This window comes from Thalia democratica, chromosome 6 (assembly GCF_965202585.1).
Source record: "Thalia democratica chromosome 6, ktThaDemo2.hap1.1, whole genome shotgun sequence".
Taxonomy (NCBI): Eukaryota; Metazoa; Chordata; class Thaliacea; order Salpida; family Salpidae; genus Thalia; species Thalia democratica.
In genome coordinates, this window is record NC_139170.1 from 46,489,978 (window position 1) to 46,507,264 (window position 17,287).

The 17,287-nt window shown below is 25.8% G+C and overlaps 1 protein-coding gene across 1 annotated transcript; it reads right to left on the reverse strand.

The window, feature by feature from the left end:
- Window positions 1–380: 380 nt before the first annotated feature.
- LOC145837899 (TBC1 domain family member 25-like) lies at window positions 381–15,352 on the reverse strand. The gene is made up of 11 exons (XM_082945385.1): window positions 15,257–15,352; window positions 12,048–12,157; window positions 11,053–11,176; window positions 10,171–10,307; window positions 9,001–9,149; window positions 7,767–7,955; window positions 6,306–6,408; window positions 5,243–5,349; window positions 3,704–3,840; window positions 2,027–2,176; window positions 381–1,502 (listed from the first exon to the last, which is right to left on the reverse strand). The coding sequence occupies exons 1-11, from the start codon at window positions 15,317–15,319 to the stop codon at window positions 846–848; spliced, it is 1,926 nt and encodes a 641-aa protein (XP_082801511.1). The 5' UTR covers window positions 15,320–15,352; the 3' UTR covers window positions 381–845.
- Between the last annotated feature and the right edge of the window lie 1,935 nt (window positions 15,353–17,287).

Sequence of the window (17,287 nt, forward strand, 5' to 3'; positions counted from 1 at the left end):
GGTAAATAATAAACTGATTTACTAAAAAAAGGAAAGGTTTTATTTATTGTTATAAAAGACAAAGTATTAATATTGAAACAGTTTCTTTTCCGTTATTGTTAACATAATTGAAACAGATAAACTAATCGCTTTATTCTTAAGTATTAACTAAAAACTTTAAATATGAAAAAAAGTTTGAAGAAATTTGTTTAAAAACCTTACAGTAAAAAAACTTTACAAACTTATTAAAAAAAAAATCGACACGTGTAAATAAGAAGCACTTTTATAAAAAATATAAAAAAAAATAAGTATAAAGAGTTTTGGTTATAAAATCAATTGGCAAAATCTTTTAAATAATAAAAAATATTTTTTCATACTAGTTTTAAAAAATGTGTAAATAATTCATGTGTGAAATAACTTTTTTTCAATTAATTTTAAATGGTTATTTAAAAGATAACCTAGTGGAAATAAATAAAAACTTATGCAAATATTTTCTATTTAAAAAAAGTAACCAGACGTAAGAAAATAATAATTTGTTAAAAAAAAAAATCTAAAACAGGGTTTTTGCAAATTTTTTCATAAGGCTCCCTTTGAAGAAATAAAAAAAGCTATGGCCCCCTCCGACAACATTTCCCAAAAGCTACCCTTATATACGTCTAAGACCTTTTTTTTTTTTGCTCTTCAGCATCAACTCCAGAATATCTAGTGTAAGTTTCAAACTATGACCTCACTTTGCTGCTTATGGCCCCAAAAATTTCCGAAGAGACCTGTGTGACCCACTTTGGGAAACCCTGGTTTAAAATATAAATTTCTACCTTATCACCTCAATAAATATCCTACTGTTCCTACATCACCCCAACAACCCATCAGGAAGTTGTCCCCACACCACCGTGACAACCTTGGTCGCCACGGTGGCACCGCAGGTAGTCAGCGAAGTTGCTAATGGCGCGGGAAAGCACCTTTTTCGGGTTGTTCCGCCGCACCAGCCCGTCGAAATGCATGGCGACCTCCTCGTATCCCCAACCCTCCCCCGGGGACTCCCCTAGCAACGCCTCCCTTTCCTCCAACAAAAGCGCCATGGCAACGAACAGGAGGAAGGGGTGGCCGAACCCGAGTTCTTGGGGCGGGGGAATCCCCTTCCACTTGTGACCGCTTGTTGGCAGCAAAGGGCTGGCCGAAGTCTTTCGCAACATCTTGTAATCGATGACGTCACTAATCGAAGGGGTTTCCCTATCAGTGGCGGTGGATTCCGCGGAGGAAATGTCGGAGAGGGAGTCGCCATGGTTGCCAAGCAACGAGTTGAACTCGCACTTCAAAGCGTTGAACGAGTCTCGGCTTGGGGATTTTTCCTCACCGTCGGTTTTTTTCGCGGGTTTTTTGCGCCGAATTCTTTTTTGCTTTTTTGGTGATGTTTTGGTAGGAGTCGGGGGTTTTACCTGGACCAAAACTTCTTCTTCATGGGGATCTTCTTCCAGGGAGAGGTCTTTCAGAGGGGGGTCTGGCGGAAGAGAGCTCCACATGACCTGGAATAAAAAAAGATAAAATTTTAGAACAGTATGTCAAAAAATTAAATTTACTTTTCGTTCAGTATTCGTACGTCAACTTTTAAACGATTTAATTTAATTTTAGAATAAGTAAAATAAAATTATTCGGGATATTACAGAAAAAGAACTATTTCAATGCATGTAATACATATTTTATTTTTAAATTATAATTAACAAACTTCGAGCATGACAGTTGCGTCTTGAAAGGAGAATTATGAATTTGAAAAAAAGAAAATATAAAGAATTATAGTACTTACAAAATAAAATATAATTACAAACATCACTATACTTAATGCATATATAACTTTGTATTTAACATAACTTAAAACAAATTAATTATATTCCACATATAAATTGATAATTATAAACAAACTTCAAGCATGACAATCCCGTATTCTTTTTTTCTTTTTTTTTTGTACTTCATTGTTACATTGGAATCATTCATTACTTAATATAGAGAAAAACTGGTTTAACACACGTATTAATTAAAACTAATTACAAACTTCGAGCATGACGATCGCGTCTTCAAAGGAGAACTCTCTCTTCATTTCCAACAAGAGCCACCTGTAGCAGAAGAACATGTTACCCGCCTCGACGGAAACCAAATAATTGTAAAATTCCGAATCGAATCTCTCCACCAGCATTGCAAGGTGCTGAAAATGGTAATAAATTATATAATTAATAAACAAACTAAATTAACATTGCAGCATTGTTTAATTTAAATATTTGTAAAACTGTCTTCCACTAACATTTAAATAATAAAAGTTTTGTACATTCTATTATAAATTCAAAACAATGGCAATGCTAAAAGGAGAGATGCTGAAAAAATTAAAAAATTTCAGATTTTTATACCTGTGAGAAATTTAATTACTTTGAATGTAAAAATAATTAAAAACTTCAGATTTTTCAAGTTTTTTTCCTAAACTGTTAAATTACAGATTTTTCCAGGGTTTCAAGTTTTTTGGCAACCCTGTTGTGTTATTAAATGATTTAAGTATTTGTAAAAATAGAAGTTTCTCACTAACATTTAAATAAAAAACGTTTTATATTTTTACGCAATAAAAAAATTAATAGAGAGGCTAAAAGGAATAAAGAAAAATTTAGACTATGACAAATATTTGTTTAGAAAGTTGCAGTTGAGTTCAAACCAGCTTGTAAAATACAGTTAATTTGAACAAAAGTTAATGAAATTTATTCTATTTTCTGTTTTTTTAAATGCTTCTGTCTTGCACAGACATTAGTATAAAAGTAGCAGGTTTAAAAATACAGTGTTATTAACTTGGTAAGTTTGATATGACCTTTTGCATTTTATCAAATTAGTTTAAACTTTTGACTGTACTTATAGCTTTAGAAAATTTTTATGAAAAAACACTTAATTTAAAAACTTGTAATTGTATTTTCTCACAGCTTTAGTTCAATGCATCACGTCATTTTTGAATTCATTCAAATTTGAAGTATCATAAAATCATTTCCGTGTTTAGAACAATGTTTAATTGAAACTTTTTTTCAATTTAAGAGAAAATATTTAACATATAACAACATCAACAATAGATCCTTAGTTTAAACAATTAAGAAACTTTAAAATTTTTTAAAAAGAACTGTATATTTTTTCACATCAATATAAAATTACTAACTTCTAAAGTTTAGTTTAGAAGAGAATCGAACAAAGACTATCTGCTTTAAACTTTTATAACAATGATTTTTATTGCAAAAAAATATTTGTATTACTTTAGTTAAAAACAAAATTTTGTTGTTCGTAAACAGATTATTAGACTGACGCCATCAACATAAGAACAGATCTACAAAGTCTGTAATTATTTTACGTATATAACAAAAAAATATGCATCATAAGTTAAGATAGTTGAAATTTTTACAATAAATAACCCTGAGTTTAGTAGGTAGAGCAAAAATGTATTTTATTTACTACAAATTAAAATTTAAGAACATTAAGTTTTTCCATCAACTATAAAAGTAAAATTTAAATTTAATAAACAAAACGTATTGTCGACAAATAAGATATGTTTTTCAAAAAAAATCATAGTTATATCAAACCCTGAGTTTAATAGATGGTGCAATACCATCAGTAAATAATTTTATTATTTACTTTATCATAACTTATTTGCTACAAATTTAAATAATACTACTTTTAAGTTTTGCAAAAAAAAATAACAATATCAAACCCTGAGCTTAGTAGACAGCGCAATGCCATCAGTGGAGAAATTATACTTCAGTCTTCGCATTATGGCACAGAAGCAAATGTAAGCTTGCGCTTCGTTGTCCATAACAACCAGTATTGGGGAGACCACATCAGACATACCTGGAAATATAAATTGAACAAATTTTAATGATTGAAAATATAAGTTCAAATAACAAATAATATTAGTTGAAACTATAAATTCAACAAATAATACTGGTTAAAAATATAAGTTTAACAAATAATACTGGTTGAAAATATAAATTCAACAAATAATACTGGTTAAAAATATAAGTTTAACAAATAATACTGGTTGAAAATATAAATTCAAATAACAAATAATACTGGTTGAAAATATAAATTCAAATAACAAATAATACTGGTTGAAAATATAAATTCAGGGTTTCCACAGATCAAGCTAAGAAAATTTTCCTGAATTTTTTGCTAGAACTTTTCTGACTTTTCTAGTCAAACTCTTAATTTAAACTTATTCTAAAATACATAATCAAACGCTTGAAAATATATAAAGCTTTAAATCTAATTTTTATACAGGTTAAAAAAACAGTTGTTAAATGTGTTATTAGAAAAACTTTGCAGTTTTACAAAGGACATTTTATAAATTTTTACGGGATGAAAGCATCGGAAATTAAGTAATTTTGCAATTTTATTCTGAATTCAAAGAACTTTTAATTAACTTTTTACCACTTGAAGGCTTTGGAAAATAAGAATTTTGTAAGTTTGAACTTACAAAATCAGACGTTTTTCCAAATTTTGTCAAATTTCCTGACCTTGTGGCAGCCTTGTATATTTAAACAACAACGGATATTGGTGAGCCACAATCCTGGTTGAAAATATTGATACCAAGTTAACTTACAGAAAAACTATAAAAGATAAAGTTTTGTGATGTTAAATGATGAGAGCTTTCAGGTATTAACTAAACTTCACAGTATAAATCAGTTGCGTTTGAAAAGAAAGCATGTGTTATGTTGAAGGACTTTAAACTAATTTTTGAAAAAAAAAATAAGTCGCTTGAAGTATGTTTTAGAAAGATCCTGTAGAAAATACTGACACAAAAAAAATATGTCTTTTCAGCAAACGTAATCACTAATCATTTTATTAAAACTAAATGTAAATTAATTTTTGTTGCATAAGTGAGTAAATAGGAATTTAATGATTTTATTTTGTAGAAAGCACCTATAGTCTGTAAATGTTACTATTTATTTTTATCTGTAAGTATACGTTAAATTAGAAACCTTGACGGTAATAAATTTTGGGTGACAAGTTTTTATTTATTCAATTGATGTCAATTTTTGTTGCATAACTGTAAAAAAATTAATCAACGATTTTATATCATAAAAAACACCTATAGGTTTTTTACCTATATGTATAAATAAAAATATAACCTTGACGATAAGAAATTTTAGGGTTACCAAGTTTCAACTATTTAATGACTTTCTATCACAGAAAGCACCTATAGTCTATGTATGTCTATTTATTTTTACCTATCTATAATTAAAATACAAACCTTGACAGTAAGAAACTTTAGGATGGCTGAGCGCGTACGTGGTGAGAATGTTCAGCAACGAAATGGTGTTCGGGTTGTCATCGGGTCCTTCGTAGAACTTGTGGTTTCTGTCAAGTTTTGTTACAAAATTAAAATATTTCATTTTATAGTTTATCCTTTCAAGACTTTAAATTGTAAACTAATACTTTTTTGTGTATTAAAAGTAAATATGTTAGACGGTTTTCAAAAGCTTTAAAATAAGTTTTGGTTAAAAGTTTCATGTATAATCAGATTAATATATTTTTTTACACTTAAACATTTATATTTTTATTTAGTTTTTAAAAACATAAAAGCTATAAAAAACTAGTTTGAGAGAAATTAAAAGTCAGCAGAGTATATTATTGTAACGTTCGTTCAAGAATAAAAGATCTTAAAACAACAAAAACTTCAAATCACTTGAAAACTTTCAAGCAAATTTGTTTACAAAGGTTCAGTATTTATTAAAAAGAACTTGTATGAAAAACACAATTAAGTTTTTTAATTAAACCCCAAAAAATAAATGATTATTTTTATCAAATACATTTAATTTACATGTGATAATAAGATTTAATCGACAAATATTAAATATAATTAATAATAATAAGACTATAATAAAAAAACTACTTTGCTTAACATATCTATTATAGTTAAGTGATACTTTTATTAGTCTGGATTAAACAAACTTTCAGTAAATTATAACACTTGTTGTTTTTTTTATTAACTGAAATTTAAACATTTTTAAACACTGGAATGAAAAAATTACTTATAAACATGTATTATACTAAATGGTTAAAGAAACCTATCAATTTTCAAAGCATTTATCGGAAAATACTTGATAATATTTTAATAACATATATATACATCTAAATAATAAACAATAAACGTATCAGTTCTTAATGTTCCTTCAAGACCATATTAGATAATATTTTAAAAATAATTTTTAACAAATAATAAATAAATAAACCTATTAGTTCTTAATGTTCCTTCCAGACCATATCAGATAATATTTTGATAATTCATTATTACAAATAATAAATAAATAAACCTATCAGTTCTTAATGCGTCCTTCCAAACCATATTAGATAGTATTTTGACTTCGTCGTCATCAGCTTTTGATTGCCATTTGTCACGTAATAATTCGTATTCACCTGAAATATAATCAAATTATTTATTTAAATGTACAACACTATTTAAGTAAATATTACTTAAAGTTTTTAATTTAGTTCAAAATATTGTAACTAGTTTCTGTCATGCATTGTGATAAGTGACACACAACTAAACTTACAGCTAAAAATGTTTTTGTGGAAAAATAAAAGTATTTGATACATACTTTATTGAAGTACTTTTACTAGTATAGAAAAAATAAAAAAATAAAAAAATCAAAAGTACAGCCAAATTATCTAAATTCAAAATATTTTACTTAATAAATCTAAACAAAACATCAGCAATTTGTACTTACAAAACATTATAAATAAACACTGAATTGTCCTTAAGTTCCTACAAACTGTTTTGGATCAAAATTCAACATTTTTTATTGTTTTCAATACTTTATGTCTTAATTCTGTTTTATAGAAGAGCATAGTTGGTAAAAATGTATTGTATTTAAATTGGAACTGAGATAAAGCTTTCTGTATACATATAAATGTGCTATCATGAAAAAATAAACTTGTTAGTTACATAAATGGTGTAACTAATTATTTCAGATAATGTCACTTACTAGTTTTATTCATTTAATAATTAATTTAAAAGTTTTTTACACTTTTTGATAGTTTTTTATTTTATTGAAGACTATAAATTGACTTAAGTTTACAGAAATTAAAACTGCATGCTACTTAATACACCCTTCAAGATAAATCTAAATAATTCCATTTAATAGTTTTATTCTTGAAAGATGTCTCAATGTGACGTATGTCAAGTAATTAATTTGAACATTAGTTTTTGTTGTTCAAGTAATGTATTTATTTCACTAATTTTATTTTGCTTTTGACTTAACTCAACTAACCAGTTTTATTAAAATTAATAAACTTAATTTTTGATATTTCGAGCCTTGGTTCAGGAAAATTTCAAATTTAGACAATTATGTAAAAAGTAATCATTTATTTACAGCAGTTTCTCTTACATTATTTTAATTCGTATTTTGAAGGCTATACTTTTTGAGTTTTACAATATTAAAAATTAAACCTACTTAAAACTTTATACAGAAATATATAAATTTTACCCACTAATTTTATTTCTGATATACTTAAGTCTCTACGTATTAATTTCACTAGTTTTATTTTCATTAATTTTTTCATTTTTTAAGAAACTAAGAAGTTTTATTCATGATGTACTCTAGTCTTCATTGTTTTTCAGTTTAACTTTATTTACTTTTAGTTTAACAAAATCATTAGTTTTATTTTTAATTATTTTTATTTGTTTTAGAAACCAAAAAGTTTTATTTTTGATGTAGTGGAGTGTCATTTATTTTACAAACTAATTGTTTTTACTTTTTATTTAACCAACTCACTGGTTTTGTTCTTGATGTACTCGAGCCTCTGTTCGCCGGTGAGGTTTTCGGGGAAAACGTTCAGCAGAATCCTCCAAACGACTTTGCGGAGGGAGGGGTCGATGCCCCCGTGGTAGATCCTCATGCGGAGCTCCTCCCCCCTCACAACCCTCCCCTCGTCGTCCAAGTATTGACGAAATTCCGCGTCGTCTGTCGTCACAGTTGAAAGTGTTAATTACAGTTTGGAGCAGGGAACTATAGAACTTACACTATATATTCTTAAGTTGCAGATGAAAGGCAAAAAAAAAGTCTTAAGTGTTTTAAATGGTAGTCTTGCAATGTACTTTTTAATTTCTTTAAAGGGGGCAATTTGAAAAAAAACTGGGAAACCCTGGTTTAGAGGAAAAGCCTGTTGAGTTAATTTGAACCAGGGTTTCTCACGCTCGTTTTTGAAATCGCCCCCTCGGCAGGAGTTAAAAAAACCCTTTATCAGATATCGCCCCATTGTCTATTTACTTTTTGCCACCTTACTTGCTATTGTCATCTTATAGTAAAAATCTACCCCAATAGGCAATACCGCCGACTTCGGAAAACTCTGATTTAAACAGTCTCAATTTTCAGTTTAAAAATTAGCAAATGTTAGGAGCTCTTATTATAGTTTTACGTTGGAATTTTTTTTATATCAAGTTAATAAGTTTTTTTTGTCAATTTAAGAAATACGCTGAAATTCTTCGCCGTCTGTGTAAAACAAATTTATTACTAAACTACTTGTCTTGATCCACTTTAGTTAAGTTCTCAAAAAAAAGTTTTCAAAAATTTGTGAATATATAGAAGTTGGCTTTGAAGAACCGTTCGTAGAGTTATTTTAATTTTTATGAAAACAACAAAATTATTAAAAAAAATTATTTATAAAAAAAATTTTGAAATTTTGAATAAATTTTATTTGAATTATTTGAGTAAACATAGTCTGTTCAAAAATTTAATATCTAGTAAATAATTTCTTATGGTTTACACTTTTATCAGTTTGTTTCAAACTAGTTAGCTTTTAAACAAACTTTTTTTTTTCTTAAATAGCTAAAAACAGAATAGATTACTATAAGACATAAAGATGTTATAGTTTCATTCGAATCTAATTTATAACAAATAACTTTTTAGTTATGTAAGTTAGGGTCTTAATTGTAGTAAGATTTTATTAAAACCAAGTGGTGTTTTAGTGAGAAATATTTCCTCATTAAAAACAAATACAACTACATACCAAGCGGAGTTTTAGTCGGAAATACACCTTCGTTATTCTGAAATAACTGCTGGTTTCCCCAGATAGTCAGTTTATTAAACGCTTCACCGAGCTTATCCTGCCAACTCTTTTGCACGCTCGAGTTCACATTCCATGTTTTCAATTTATTTCTATTGATAAGTTTTATTCTTATTAATTGTTCTTAACATACCATGTTTTTACTACTACTTTATTTTAGTAGTGTAACAATTTATCTTTACTAATTAAGATAACTTCGATGCAATAAATAAAACTGAATATCTAAAAGTATTGTAAGTGCTGTTTTTTGTACTTAGTTTTAATTCAAAACTTAATCTGCTTTCTTTTTATATTAATATTTGGTTTTAAAGTAAAGTTAAAGTTATTTAAATGTTAAGATTAATTTACTAACTTTCTTAGTTTTTAGTAAATATGTATAACTTGAAGCATTTAAATTATTTTTTTTCTTAATTGTTAATAGTTTAACATGTATGTTTGAACTAACGGTTAATGAACAAAACTACCGCCAAAAACAAACTAAAGAAAATTAACACCAAAATAAATACTTTTCACATTTGAAAGCGTAAAACAAACATGCTGCGCTGAGATGCAGCTTATTACTAATGGAGAAATTTATTAATAAAAAATCAATGAAATAAAAAAATAGATTAATATTATCACAGTTAGTAAAATATATTTTGTGTAAATAAAACTTTAGTAAAAAGAAAACAATTAGGAACAAAAAAAAACATATTCACATTGAGAAACAATTTAAACTACAAAAGTAAATAATTGTGTTGAGTAAAATCATTTACTTTGCATAAATCTAAGACATAATTACGCTACATATTAAAAACTAAAGGAAATATCACTTTAATATTTTATTAATTGTTTAACAATTAAAAGAACCTAACAATTTTTTAAAATATCAAGAAATATTGTGTAAGTACAAGTACCCCTTCTAACAACATTTAACTTTTTATTAAATATATTTTATACATATACACTTCTAACACAAAACTTATGTTAAACTCAAACTAAATTACAAGCTTATACAAGAAAAATCAAAGATTCAGCTTAAATAAGTCAACAAATACCAATTTAAAACTTTTTAAGTAATAATGTTTATTTCAAGTATTTATTGTTTAATAGATCGTTATTAAAAAAGCTTACTTTTGTTTCGGTTGAAATATTTTGGTGATGTATTTGTTTTGGTTCTGGTTGTTGTTTGCGTTTTCTTCTTCTTCTTGTAAGTCTGTCAACGAAATTTTTGATGACAGCAACCCGTCCTTGTTTGGCTCCGCGTCAACCTGAGCAAGTAAACGTACAGTGTAAATAATTTTAAGTATGAGATTTTTAACATTTACTTATAATGTAACTGACTTTAGATGAAATGCTTTCAAACAAAAATAATAGTTTAAATTCATTCATTTTAAAATCTAAGACTGGTGATTTAGACATTATGATTTTTTATTGAGTTTTTCTTAATTAGATTACCTATTTTGTTAGTTTATACCTAATAGTATCTAAGACAAGTTAAACTTTTGAGCTTTTGTTTAGTTAAAAAAAAACATTGAGTTTTAGTTTTATTTCAACTTTTAACTTATACTTTGTGTAACATTCAAATATATTTAAAAATTGAGATAACTTTTCCTGACTTCTTTTTACAATAAGTACTTTTGTGTATTAACATATCAAACAAAAACCTAAAGTTTGACAAAACTTTTGGCAACTTTAAATTTTTATTAATCTTTTTTTTATCTCAAACAAATATTAAGAGCTTAAAGTAATACCTATTAACTTAATTTTTTTACTCATACTTGTATTCATTACTTTGAGCTTTAGGTTATATTTGTTGACCTTAAACTTTAATCTACATATTTTTTATTTAAAACTTTGAGCTTGAAGTAATACTTATTGATTTTTTTTGTCATATTTATTACCTTAAGCTTGAGATATTACTTGTTGACTTTATTTTTTCACTTATTTTTATTACTCTTTTTTTTAGATAAAACTAGTCAACTTTATTTTTTTCCTTATATTTATTTCCATTACCTTGAGCTTGAGATAGGGATCGGAAGAAGTGAGGAAAGCTGCATCCAGATCCCAATCCGTCAGTAGAGACAGGAATATCTTGTCTCCTGCGTCGTCCCTACACAAGTACGTGATGTGGAATGGCCTGTAATATTTTTTATAACAATCTTTGACATTTGTAACTTTTTAGTATATTTCTACACAAAGTGGTAATAGGCCTATAATTATGATCAGCAAAGTGTTCAGTAATCCCTACACAAGTATGTTATGTGGATGGTTTTTAAGTAATATTAAATTTAAAATTTAAAATACTTTTATTTCTTATACTATAAATCATAATGAGAAAACTTAAAAATATTATTTGAATAATATTTTAAAATTATGTGGAATGGTATGTAATAACATTCAGTAATTCAGTATTTCGTTAGCTCAAGACATTTCATTACAAAGCATATTTAAAAACACCAAAATGATACATTTTTAAACTGCTTTTATAGACTTTAACAGCAAAACTAACAAAGAACTATTAAAAATATTGTATTCTAAATTTTATTTTTTAAATAACTGCTTAAATTCTATTCCTAAGCTAAAAGTTTAAGTATAAAAATTACTGGTTTTAATATTTAATGAATTATTTTACAAATAAACATGTAACTACTAAAAAACTGTTTAAAAATGTATATGTAAAATACAAAAACAAAATAAAATTTAGTTTGTGAAAAAATTGACTATTTAACTTATTTATCTAGAACTTAGTTATAACTTTGATCAACACTTCAGTTTTTTCCACAAAATAATAAACTTTTAAAAGTATCAACATTTTAATTAGCTGAACATGAAACTCAAAACCCTCTTTAGTTATCTTGTGGGTCTTTTAGCAGTAAACATATATTTTAAAGTTTAATTACATAAGAATTGCATATAACTTTTCAAGTCTTTAATAACTGCAGTTAGTAAAATTTAAAAAACTTAACATCATATTTTTCAAAATAAGTAAATTATTCTTAAAAACTTACTCTTTTAGACTAAAAGCATTGACCAATATTTTTTGTAAATCAGAAAAGGCAGTCAACAAAGGATCCACAGAAAACGTTTTGGTTTCTGGATTAAAGTAGCCAGAATATTTCTGCATAAAATACTTTGGTAATGTTCATGAATGATAGTTTATAATATTTATACATTTAGTACAAGTAAAAAACATTTTTTTATTTAAACATAGAAACAAAATATAAAAATAAGTTTTAAAGTTTTGACCTCAAAATACTTTTGTGTAAATTCTAACAAGAAAGTAAGAGATAAAACTCTTAAAATTTTATGTTATATTGGTAATTTTAAAAACTCAAAAATTTAAAAGTTCTAAAAAAATTAAAGGTAGATAAAAAACAAATTATAATCAGTGATAAAAATTCATAACAACTAAATCGAGGGAGTCACAAAAATATATATGGAAGTTAAAATGTAAAACATAAAACAACAAGGTGGTCATATGCTATACTTTGTTTAGACTTAATAATTACAAACTTTATATAGTTTTATATCAGTTGGATTTAACTTTAAGCGTTTTACCTATTATTAACTATTAACCTGTAGAAATCTGTAGTAAATATTTTATATTAATTTTAATGAAAACATTTATACACCTACTTTATTCTATGCTTGTATTCTTATATTACAGTAATTATTTTTTACAGAACCCAGTTGAAGTGTACTGTTCACCTATTGGCTTAGCGTCTCCTTAAAAAATAAACCTTTTTAGCTTTTTAAATGAGGATGTTAAGCCAAAAGGTGAACAATCATCCATTCATGTACACCTGCTCAATAACCCTAGTTGTGCTGAGAACTACCTAGATAGTAGATTTAAAATTCTATCCAGAGCAATAAAACTCTTATCATCTCTCGGTTCTAGAATCATTGTTTATTAGATCTCACAAACTGAAAGTTTGTAAACAACAAGTTTTCTACAGTTTAAAACTTTATAAATAGCATGTTATTATTGTGTATTTTTGTAATGTACTTTTTTATTTAGTTTTAAGTAAAACTTCTACTACCTTAAATGTTTTTGTTTTAACATTTTTATTTTATAAATAACTTCGAATCAGCAAAGTATAACTCAACTGTAATTTAAACCCTTTAAACAGACTTTTATACTTAACTCTTTATGACGTAACTATTTTTAGCTAGACATTTAAAAATGATTGTATGTAAACAAATTTACACTATATTCTTATCAGTTTTTAGCAAGATTATTTTGATGGCCCGCTAAATGACTTTTTTAAATGAGTGACTTATGTTTAAATTTTTTAGTTAAAACTAGTATCAAAACCAAATTATTTCTTTTTATTTTTTTATTAATTATTTTTTTTTAAATTAATTATTATTTGTTATCTATTTGATTTATACTATCATTGTTACCCCTAACCCTTACCCTCGTTTGGTAACTTTTTTTTTCTCCTTGTTGATTTTTATTAATTTATCTATTAGTTTTTTTTTTGTGTATTTTTTTACTCTCGTGCAAAAGTGACCCTCCTTGCAAAACTGTCACTTGTGCAAAATTGACCCTCTGTGCAAAATTGTCTTTGTGCAATTTTGTCCCCTTGTGTAAATTTGTCTTTGTGCAAAATTGACCCTTTGTGCAAATTTTTCTTTGTGCAATTTTGACCCGTTCCCTATTTCAAAGTAACAAAACTATCATTAGATATTTTATACAGCTTTTCAATAAAAACATGAACAAGAACAAATCCTAAAACTAATTTTAATAAGTAATAATCTAAAGAAAACAACTTATTAAAGAAAATTAAATGGTAAAAATAAATTTTTAATAGCTTTTAAAAATTATATGAAAAATAAAACAAATACTTATAAAAATATTGATCTAATGTTTGGTGAAAATTTGTTTAAAGTAATGTTTAAAATGAATATCTATAAGCATATGTTTCTACCCTTTCTAATAGTTAAACAAATATAGTTTTATGAAAATAACTATTTAGTATACACAGAGCAAAACAAAACTCGATTTAATATTTCAACTACTCATTTAAAGCTCTTATTAACTTTAGTAAAAAAAATGATGGTTTATTTTTGCTGCTTATAGCAGGTATTTATTATACATTAATTTTTTTTTTTTGAAACAAATATGAATTGTAAAGTGTGATTGCAAAAACATAACACAATAACTTTTAAGTTCTGAAGTTTTTAGCTTATTAATTAAGTTATACTATATCTAAGAGAAAGAATATTAAAAAACCAATACATTTTGTTTATAAAATAGCAGATTTTATAATATGTCTAACATTTTTTTAGCTTCTGCATATAATTTAACATCTAGATTAAATTAAATGTTGAATGTGGTAAAATGTTAATGTTTTGATACAAGGAAAATATGAAGGTAAAAAATTATTAAGTTTATCAAAAAGTATGATTTCTACTTTTAGCTAAGAAGCAATAAGTAAAACATATTTTTAGTATAAGTAACTGTTTTAGTTCTTGTGATTTTAAAAAGAAGAAAAACAAAAGGTAATAACCAAAAAGCTATACCATAACTGCTTTGAAGAGGATTTAAAGGGCTTTAAGATATAAACATTTTGATATACATGATTAAGAAACAAAAAATTAAAAAACTGTTTCTTTAGTTGAAAACACATGATAACTTTTGTATTTTAACAACAAACACTTTGCAAAATTCTAGCAAGCAAGTTATAAAACATTTTCTTTAGTTTTCCTTTTTAATAGCTAACACTTGATAATCAATAGGTAAACATAAAAAAACTATTTCTTTTAGATAAAATCTATTGGTGACTTGTCAAATGGTAGGACCAACTTAAAAACTACAATCAAAGATTCTTAAGATCAAAAACAAACAGAGGTGCAATAACCACACACAGCCACCAATTTGAACCCAAAATCAGCTACAGAAAATATAACTTAAACTAATAGTTTACTCAAAACACAAATAACTAAAATATTTATCTTTTTAAGTTTGTAGTTTTTATTTTACTATAAAATTATACTGCTTATTTTTTAAAAATTTCATTAGAACGTTATTTTAAACAAATTTAAAGTAAATAATTAAAAAAAATTTTCAATCACTTTATTTGTGTCTACTGGTTGCAATCTTAAAACCTTTAGTAAAAAAAAATTTTTATAAATTTTATTTCATTCCACAAATATGTATTTACTAAATAAGTAATTTCAAACAACAACATCAAAATAAGAAAAAGAAACTAACTTTTACTTTAATTCGGATAACATCTTTTATACCACTTGACCTGTAGACAATATTGTTCTGCATTTATTATAGTAAAACAACAACTTGGTATACAGCTTATTTTTATTTATTGCCAAGCATTGAAAGCATATGTAGGCAAGTTGGGGAATTTTTCCTATTGAAAAATATGGTCTTTCTATCTACATTCAGACACTTTATTTTCAAAATAAAGCATACATATGTTGTTTCTTGAACAACAAAAAAAAAGCGCTTAAAATATTTGGTCAAAAGACCTGGTGCACGAAAAACCTTTAGTCTATCGAGTCGCAAGGATACCTTTTAACGTATTGTCCAGGACATAGCATGATTTTAAAGAATAAACATAATACTACTATTTTGTACTTCATTTTTTATTAAAGTATATAATTAATATGATTTAATTAGTATAATAACACAAAACACCGAATCTCAAACAAAACGAAGAAAATATTTTCTTTGATCACACTAACTCACTGCTTCAATATTGATTCATAAAATACTTTTTATGAGACATTTATCAATAAGTTAAATTTTGTTTCTCATGTAACAAATGAAAGCAAACTTATACTTTTTAGCTGTAAATTACTGTTAAGTAACAAACAATGATAATTTATAGTTTCTCTATCATAAATGCACAACAAACTGTTGCGGCAAACTCAACTAGACAACACTAGTTACAGTACAGTAACGTTATATAAAAAAGATCAAACTATTCTCCGTGTCTCAGCAAATAAGCTGAGATAAACAACTGGTTAGTCAACTGGTTGTCAACCATAGCATAAAATCTATATACAGCTGTCTTTTTAAATCAAAGCGAACTGCTCCATTTAAATGTTCCCGAGTTTAAACTGTGCATAAATATATCTTGGACACCTTAATAGCTAAAGAGTTGTAGCATAACTAAGCTTGAAATACTTTTAGTTAGACTGTTTTATTAGTCATCATAGTCAATTTTAGAATAAATAAAAGTTTTTGTTAAACTAGTTCAATCTAAAATCTATTTAGTTAAAATATAAATAAAAAAACAAACTTTATTTCTTAACTTAAAATATTATAACACTCTAAAAATTCATAGCTGAAATTTTATAGAAAAAAAAATTATTAATTTCCTATTTACAGAAATAAAAATAACACCCTGAACAAAAACCACAAGAATTTAATTTTACCTTAAATGCTGAAAAAAAAAAAAATTCGATGAAAAGGTCAACTATAAGTTAGAATGAGAAGTTATAGAACACTATCATTAATATAATGTTGTGGTTATTGAAAAAAAACTTTATTAAAAAAAAATTTGATTGAAGATTTTTGTTGAATTTCTTAACAAATTTAAAGTCATAAAGTTTTTTTTTGCACATACAAACCGTTTTTATTTTTATTAGCTTTTGAAAAAATTCAAATAGTGACCCGAAATTCAAGCAAGTAAAAAAATAAGCTACAAAATTTTGAGAGGTGAAAAAACTTTTAAAGTATAATTAAAGAAAAACAAAACAATCTTTTAAGAATATTTATATAAAACGATTTTGTTCAGTTCAATTTTTTAAATATTTTTAGTAGTAAATTATTAGTAAGACTATTTTATATTTAGAATAAACAAAAAAACCTTACAACATTATAATTGTTATGATTTATAACAAAGTTTAAAGTTTCTAAAGATAGTTTGATAATACTAGTTTTTATATGACAATTTATATAGAGCAGGGGTCGGCAGGCAGTTGGTGGTCGCGGGCCAAATTTCAATTTTCCAAAGTCTTCGCAGGCCGCAGTTTTAGTTTTAGTGACATTTGAATAATATTTTTGTTTTAGTTTTAGTCAAACTAAAGAAAGGTTTTTCTTTTATTCACCATATTTTTCAATGACTTTTAGCTATACATAGAATGCCTATTTTTATTAATATTTATTAGAACAGAATTTACATTGACTAATATACTTTAATAAACATGTACTAATATTGTTAATAAAGTATGTACTTTCATAAGCACTTAATAAGTTAAACTTAATACTTTTGTAATTTTA

Bases quoted from the DNA above. Each gene is read 5' to 3' on its own strand.
- LOC145837899 (XM_082945385.1), bottom strand. From the start codon at position 15,319: ATGCAGAACAATATTGTCTACAGGTCAAGTGGTATAAAAGATGTTATC. The intron at 7,956-9,000 runs GTATGTAGTTGT...CTGTGACGACAG, and splicing joins TCCGACTAAAACTCCGCTTG to ACGACGCGGAATTTCGTCAA. The intron at 2,177-3,703 runs GTTTGATATTGT...TACCATTTTCAG, and splicing joins CGCTGTCTACTAAGCTCAGG to CACCTTGCAATGCTGGTGGA.